The sequence below is a fragment of the Amblyomma maculatum genome, chromosome 7 (assembly GCF_055883805.1).
Source record: "Amblyomma maculatum isolate TAMU_Amacu chromosome 7, ASM5588380v1, whole genome shotgun sequence".
NCBI lineage: Eukaryota > Metazoa > Arthropoda > Arachnida > Ixodida > Ixodidae > Amblyomma > Amblyomma maculatum.
This window is the reverse complement of record NC_139350.1, coordinates 58,001,893-58,009,989: the sequence shown is the minus strand read 5'-3', so window position 1 is coordinate 58,009,989 and position 8,097 is coordinate 58,001,893. Positions and strand designations below refer to the sequence as shown.

The following is an 8,097-nucleotide window of genomic DNA, read 5'->3' as shown; positions in this document are numbered from 1 at the left end:
ATGAGCTGCGTAGGATATCGCATAAGAACAAGAAATGAAACCGAAGAGCAGACAGCATTGCTAGAACGTTGGTTCTGGCCACGACCGGCTTTATTACTTGGCGACCTGCTCATCGGCGCCACCTCTATAGCCGCCGATTTGTTGTGGCTGGTCTAGTTCGCCTGAGCGCCGCTGCCCTCCGTGGCGCCACAACTTACCCCCATCCCACGCCGCGCCGGCCGCGTGTTGTTGCGTTTCTCGTGTGTTCGTGTGCGCCTTTACACCGTGCTTTAAGCAATTTTTCTTCGTTCCAGCCTACGAGTCGGACATTTTATTAGTGGGAGCAGCATTTAGCTTTCGTAGGGCACCAATGCACCATCGCCCACGATGGTAATATTGCTGCGTTCCTTTGTGTAAATCGAGTGGGCGCACCGAGAAGGGAATATCCTTCCACGAGTTTCCCGTCACGGAACTGCGGAACCAGTGGCTCAGAAGAATCTCTCGACAAGCAGAAGGTAAGTTATGGCAACCACTGATACATTCGCACGGCTGTGAAAGCTAAAAATACCGTTGAAATATTGGCTCTTGGCAGGGCACACGCCCCATTAAATGGATCCTTTTTGTGTCATATATGTTTACCCTCAGCTAATTTTTTTCCGTTTATATTCTGAATTGCGAAATTTCATACATGAGAGGTGTGCTCCCTTAGGGCTTCTGTCCAAGCTCTGTTTTCGCGCTCTCATCAGAATGACGAAATATTGCAGGGCCTGGGAGAAGTCCATGGACCCCAAGTGACCGCAGTAAAGTGTGCAGCTCACACTTCACTGCAGGTGATTTTAAAGAAGGTATTAAGATTAAGAAGTTGAAGCCTGACGCTGTGCCGTCGGTTTTCCCCCTGTACCCCACCTACCTTCAGCAGGAGGCGAAAAAGGAGAGGCGTACTTTGAAGCGGAAAGCTGCAAAACCAGCTTCGCCCACAGGGAGAGGTGCAAAGGCAGTGAGGTAAGTGCTATATTGACCAATTTTCCTTAAAAAAAAAAAAAAAAACTTCGATTCAGTAAGATTTAATAATACAACAGAAAACAAATAATTTTGTTTTCTTTCACTAATTGCATTCTAAAACTAAAGATGCACATAATGTTCATGTTTCAGACTGGATGCAAGTATAACTGATGGCTCTCCAGCTGGACACCGTCTCACTACCGCAGACATTCCAGCAGCCTCTTTGATACCACCGCTCACTATGATGCCAGCAGCTAACAGCCCTGAACCTCAAGTCGAAGATCTTCAAAGTGTATCTCTGGAATGCCCCACACAAGGCACATCACTTTAGCGCATGACTTTGGACTCCTCCCACGACATTGCCCCTAAGCCCACTTCCACGGCAAAAAATGCAGTAGTGCAAACTAGGTTAACATTTACACGCATGACGAAACTGATGAAGCAAGTGAGCACACTAAAAAGGAAATGCCACAGACTCTTAAAAAAGAGAGATGAGCTGCAAGCAGAGGTTTCTGTGCTTAGGCAGCAGGCCAGAAAGACAGAAGCCATTATGAAGAAATCAAACTTAACAATTCTTCAGGTATGGATGGTACTAAGAAATAACTTGAAAAATCAGTTTAATATGAAAATGTTTTTCACATATGTCATATTCTCCCAGGAAAAGGTCGAAGAGCACGACGCGAAGGCTCTCTTCCTTCAGGAACAGCTATATTTTTTGAGCAAGCCAAAGGGCTGCTGGCGCGAGGAAACTATCCGGAATTGTGTTGTTTGGCATGCAAAATCCCCATCTGCATACAACCTGCTTCGAGAAACTGGGGTTCTATCGCTGCCAAGCCGCTCAACGTTGAAGAGATTTATTGGGGCATGCACCGGAGAAGTGGTGTCGTCGCTTATCAAGCAACGGTTTCACATGGAGGCAAAGCTCCATTCTGAGCAGGTGAAATATTTCATCTTTTTTATCAAAAGAGTTCACTCATATTTGAAAATTAATATCTTTAGGCACGCTTTGGCTCCCTGGTGATGGACGAAATGTCTCTCAAGCAAACCACCAGCTACCAAAAGCAATCAGATGCTGTTCATGGCTTTGTTGACCTGGGAGGTGCAGAAGCAGACTTTGGACTGCAAGATCAGCTGGCAACTGATCTGTTATGCTTTGTATTTGTAGGATTGTCTACCCACTACAGGTATATTTTTATATTATACTCATCTTAGCAGTTCCTTACCTAAACCAAGACAAAAATGTGTCTCAAGCCTTATTTGTAAATGCAAATGTTTCTTTAGGCTCCCAGTTGGGTATTACTTCACAAAGGCACTGACAGGGGAGCAGCTTCAGCTCCTTGCCTTAAAGGTAATGCAGTGCGTGGAAGAGGCAGGTTTCAGAGTTGGACGCCTTGTAGGGGATAACCACAAGTCCAACTCGAAGTTTTTCTCCAACCTGTCGGGTGGCCCCATACAACCTGTTGTTGAGTAAGTAATAGTTGTTAAAACCTGTACACACTTTCATTGTGAAAATCCTTTGGAAGTTTCACCAAAGTGACGTATGGTACTTGTCATGCGAGTGCTTTATAATTTATTGATTTTTCTTTAAGCTGGACTAATGTCCGATAATTTTTTTCTAGGCACCCTCTGGATCCGGACCGTGAACTGTTTTTATCTTTTGACTATTGTCATATACTGAAAAACATTAGGTCCCAGTTCCTCGAGGTGAAGAGACTGTTCAGGAGAAATGGAAAGTTTATCCTTCCAGACTTCCTAAGGTACAATGACAACTTTTCTGCTTTAACCATTCATATTTTGCTTCACTAACATTTTGCCTTCTCACAGACTGCTGTACAGAATGCAAGAAAAACAGGGTGCTTTCAAATTGGTGAGGTGCCTAACCAAGAAGCACCTGTGGCCAACAAATTTTCAAAAAATGAATGTCTGCAGGGCTGTCCAAGTTTTTTCGCCGCAGGTAAATTATGCAGGCATATACTATTAAAGATGTTAATTAGTTATTTAGAAGAATGAACAAATAATTTTTGTTCTCATTTAGGTCACCACAGTTCTGAGATTTTTGCAACAACATGGGCAAAGCCTTGGAGCTCCGGGCTTCCAGAATTGCCTTCCAACCGTGGAATTCATGGAATTGGTGCATAAATGGTTTGTGCTTCATAATATTAAGAGCACTACCCTTCACTGGATCAGCAGAGATGCCTTGAGGATGCCATTTTATAGTGCAGATGACGAGAGGTATGTGATTGGCTGCCTTGATGCTGACCTTATTTTACTGTGAGAAGCATAGCATTTTATAGTTGAACAAACCCAAACTTCCAGCCTAAGGCCTATGGAAAGCACATTTCTTTATTATGGCTACTGAAAAGCCCATTGCCGTTTCTCTTGTGACATGCACTAATTTGCTACTCTACAATTTTTTTTTTCAGGCTTTCGTGGTTAGAGAATGACTTTCTCAACTACTTCAGAGAATGGAAAGAAGCCACAACATATAAGATGGAGTTCCTCTCTGAAGAGACCTATGAGGCACTGAGAGTGACAACCATGTCAACAGTGCTATGCACAAGGTTCCTCTTGAAATCGGGATTCCATTTTGTGCTGACAGCAAAGTTTTCAAGTGACGATGTAGAGTCGCTATTTTCGACAATCAGGCAACTGAACGGGTCCAATGACCAAACAGATGCCTATGGAGCCTTATCGTCCCTGCAAAAAATCTTGGTCACTGGTGTCGTCCATGCTTCCTCCAATGCCAATGTTGGGAGTGTGGTGGGCTCACTGGGGAAGGCATCAACACTCTTTCCTGTTCCGGTGAAGGCCACTTCCAACACTGCAATCAGGAAGCTTGCTGTCCCTCATCTTGCTGCACTGGAACGCTATCCAAGTATGCAAAAAAGTGCTGAGTCAATCGATAATACTTATTGCTCTGCTAAATGTGTGCTTGCCGTTTCTAAGTTGAGCATGAAAATCTAGAATGCCTGGTGCCAAACAGTGATTCGAAAACAGAAATTTCCAGATACCAAGAGTTAAGGATACCGCTTTTCTCTCATTATACTTTAGCTGCTTCAACAGTCTTTCACACTGGCTATGAGCCTCAGGAAACTAGACATAATAGCCTAAAGCTAAATTCAAGCACTGATCCCAAATGACCATCAGGGTCAGTGAGCGAGAATATTAAAAGCAGAGGCCTCATCGAAAAGGAAAGGATATTAATTCCACACATAGCAATGCCTGAATAGTGCCTTTTGAAGGATGCTTTCACCAAAGCAATTGCTGTTTTGAATCCATTACAAACTGATCCATTCCATGAAGTAAGAACATATCACTGATTTAATTGTTGATCATTGTGCTTGCAAGTGACTTATTTAGAATTGAACTGCTACAATGCAGAATTTTGAAAAATAAGCGCCATTACGTTCTAATCTACCTTCATTCTTGCAGGCGCCCCTGAACGAAGCCTTCGAGCCAGCACGCTGGCCATGATTGCTGGCTTCCTGGTCAGAGCCGTGCAGGACTGCATTTCATGTGAGGGCTGCCTCAACAATTTGCGGGCTCCAGCCTCGCATTCGACCACTACTGTCATCATAGCAGGCATGGACAGGGCAGGGCTGTCGTATCCTAGTTTGGCATTTTTAGGGTTTGTCAGCCACCTCGAAAAAGCTACATCAAGCGTGGCTCCTGTCCTGGTTAGGGGGCCAAGGCCACTTAAGAAGTTCGCGGACCTGGTGCTGCCATCGCTGAGAAAAAATCCACTCTTCGTGTGCTCCAAGGACACAACCGAGCCTCACAGAATAGCGCTGCTAAAGCTAGTTATCCAGAAATTCACGAGGCCATTTTTGGCGAATTTCACCTCCGACCTTGCAGAAAAACAAGCCAAACAGAAGGTCATCAATTGCATGCCAAAATCACGCAAGGTGTTGAAAGTGTGAGAACATTCCAGCTGACATAAAATAAATGTCTAGCGCACAAACTCGAGTCTGGCCACGGCTTATTATTCGTTTTTTTTTACCATTCATTTCTAAAGACTAACAGTCGGGCGAACCCTCCTGATTACAAAACAGGATATGTTGAAGGTGCGCTTTCTGTTTTATATTAGCGGAAAGCAGCGCGGTTTCAACCTGCGATGTTGCAAGCACGAGCAGTCTTCAGTTTTGCGGCTGTGCGAGAAACGAGAATCTCTAAGCAAATAGCGCCACCGCCGGACCTACCAGTATAGCCGCTTTCTCAGATCGTTAACGAATGCAAGAACTGCAGCTTTGAAAAAATGCCGCTAAACAGTCTATGGGGACAGTTAGCAACTAGCGCGAGATGCCGCTTTACGCAAGTGCCCGGCACACGCTCGTAGCGTTTACTGCATAAACACACAAGGCTAATAAGTGCCTATACCTTGCAGTGGTTTCGCCCAACGTGCAGGGTAAACTACAACAGCGACTATCAAGCAGCGTACGGTGCGCGATGCCGACACACGGGCCGACCGCACTGGCGGTAGCATGAACGGCAGCGCATCTCGGCGCGCGCGCCGCCGAGATGAGGGTAAGTTGTGGCACCACCTGGCGCGGCGCGCCGTCCCTCCCATAGAATCACGTGATATTTTTGCGGACACGCGCTGCCGTAGGAGGCGACGGGGTGAACAGGTCGCCAAGTGATAAAGCCGGTCGTGGTTCTGGCGAGCAAGTCGACAACGCTGTCACAATTGTTTCAGGCTATAAATTTTTGCATCACTCAAACGCGTTCTCTGAGGTAATGCACGCCGTCGAAGTTTAAATATCGCGACTGCACTGCAGCTATGTAGAGTGAAACGGCAGCACGTAACAGTATACGTGTGCACCGGCCGCTCCATGCTTTCCGCTTCGCACGTAGCAGCGACGGGCCCGGCAAAGAGCAAGAGTCGACTGCAGCGCCGTTAGTTGACGCGACAGCCGCCGAGTACACCTCTCCGGGCGGATCTGCGAAAGTGAGTTGGTTGTAGTAACGTTGCTGTCGACATGGTACTGATGATGTCTTAAGGTCCCATCATTAAGAATGACCTGCAAGCAATTTTCACTGCCAGACACGTGCGCTCCAATGGAGCTCGTGGCTCCACGGCCGTCCCACTTGGCAACCAGACACCATATTATCCTCTCCTATTTCCTTGTCTTGTCTTGCTACCGGGAGCGTTAAAGGGAAGTAATTAAAAAGGATCAAGTGTAATTAAAGTAAGGAAATGACTAAACATTAGATAACAATGATATCAAATTGAAAACAAAACCAAAATAATGAAGAAATAAAAGCAAAACTTGACGTAAACCATGAATAACAGAAAATTAGGTGTGCTGATAAAAACGCCAAGTGGAAATAAATTTTTGCACATCTGAGAAAGTTGGTGGTCTAATCCATGCTACGCCTAGGTAATTCCAGTGCAGCAGTGCATGCGTGCAGGCCTAAGTTCTGTTGGAATATACAAAATACAGGTTGTGAGGAAACTTAGTTTTAATAACACGTAAGGTGTGTTGTCACACGCATGGCAGCGAGGGACAGCATGTAGTAACTGAAGACACATAGTTCATCCTGGTTACATATGCGTGCTGTGCGAAGATATACTCAATACAAGACGCACTTCTGTTAGTGGTTTGAAGTGGGTTGTAAAACATTATGACCGCGAGTTGTTCGCTCATGGACACTGGCAACCACTGTGTTAGGGATCGACGTTTAAGTTGTGCAGCTGATGAGAGGTTTGCCCTTGTGCGATGCGAGGTCAGCGCACGCTAACGATAATATAATTGGTTTACAGGAAAGGAAGGGCACAGTATCTGTCACTCTTTCTGTTGACACCTGAACTGAGCTGTAAGGGAAGAAAGGAAGGTGGGAATTTAAGCGGAAAACGAGGAAGAGGTGTATTCAAGGGCTAAAAGTAATTTGTAGCATCTGGACATCTTTAACGAGCATTTACATCGCGCCGCATACCAATGCCTCTCCGTTTCGTCCCTATCGAAACGCAGTCGCCGCAGTCGGGATCGAACCGGTGTACTCTAGTGCAGTAGTCGGGCATTCTAACCACTGCGGCGGAGCCCAGGCAGTCGATATTGTTACTGAGTCCTCCACTACTGTACTTCTGTCTCTCTTCTTTGAATCTGACCGTCCTCACTTCTTTTAGAGCTCGGCTCAGGTGTCCACGTAGATGTGTTACGGATACTGCGCCTTTCCATTCTTGCAAACGAACTTATCATGTGGTGCGAAGAGAGGATAACCGATGGTCGCTGAGGGTAACAAACTGGATTCCAAGGGAAGGAAAGCGTAGCAGGGGGCGGCAGAAAGTTAGGTGGGCGGATGAGGTTAAGAAGTTCGCAGGGGTCAAGTGGATGCAGCTAGCACAGAACCGGGTTAAGTGGAGAAATATGGGAGAGGCCTTTGCCCTGCAGTGGGTATAATCAGGCTGGGGATGATGATGATGATGATGATGATGATGAAACCAACTTATATTTACGGTTCCACACCACATACGTTAAAAAGTCTCTCAGACTATCATCTGCCTTTTACAATGTTGATATTGACGGTAATAATCTAAATATACTTTCGCAGTTAGGGCCTTTTATTTGACGATATTGTTGAACTGATATTTGAGAAAACCACGAGAATTTCAGATATTTCTCTGAGCCTCAATAGGACACCTGTGGTTGTACTCTGGATCTTGCAGGCGGAACCGTGACGGACAAAGGAGGTTGCGAATGTAGCAATTAAATGTATTCCCGCATTAAAAGAAAAAAAAAGCGATAATAGCTCAAAATGAAACTTAGTCAAGAAACCACAATGCTTTCGAGTTTCTCCACGGAAGGAGACGCAAGCGCACCCCTGTAATTTTTTCTCACAATTCCTGTCCCCATGGGCCTAGTGCGCTGGTAACGAGGCGCCACTTCTCCGGAACAAGTAGCGCCACCTCCCGCCGGCGCACTCGTATCTGATATGTCTGCTGGTCGGAGAGAGGCGGCGCAGTGAAGGCGAAGTCTATGCTTCTCGGCAGAAAACTTGTTAGAAGAAAACTTTTGTCAGTCATTTCCTTCTTCGTGCCACAAGCATACGTAAGAGACATACGTACCATGTGTGTGTGCTGAAAAATAAACCAAAAGCAAAACGAAGAAAGCCGCTACC

The 8,097-nt window shown here is 45.7% G+C and overlaps 1 protein-coding gene across 1 annotated transcript; it reads left to right on the top strand.

The window, feature by feature from the left end:
* Nucleotides 1-1,066: 1,066 nt before the first annotated feature.
* Nucleotides 1,067-5,377, top strand: LOC146183325 (uncharacterized). The gene is made up of 9 exons (XM_084608710.1): nt 1,067-1,561; nt 1,640-1,948; nt 1,981-2,165; nt 2,263-2,448; nt 2,601-2,738; nt 2,806-2,935; nt 3,017-3,213; nt 3,405-3,856; nt 4,414-5,377. Exons 1-9 carry the CDS (start codon nt 1,316-1,318, stop codon nt 4,899-4,901), a joined length of 2,331 nt encoding a protein of 776 aa, XP_084464836.1. The 5' UTR covers nt 1,067-1,315; the 3' UTR covers nt 4,902-5,377.
* The last annotated feature ends 2,720 nt before the right edge of the window (nt 5,378-8,097 follow it).

Excerpts from the sequence above, each read along its gene's own strand:
- LOC146183325 (XM_084608710.1), top strand. The coding sequence starts at position 1,316 with ATGACTTTGGACTCCTCCCACGACATTGCCCCTAAGCCCACTTCCACG. Across the intron at positions 1,562-1,639 it reads CAAACTTAACAATTCTTCAG|GAAAAGGTCGAAGAGCACGA; the intron begins GTATGGATGGTA and ends ATATTCTCCCAG. Across the intron at positions 1,949-1,980 it reads TCATCTTTTTTATCAAAAGA|GCACGCTTTGGCTCCCTGGT; the intron begins GTTCACTCATAT and ends TAATATCTTTAG.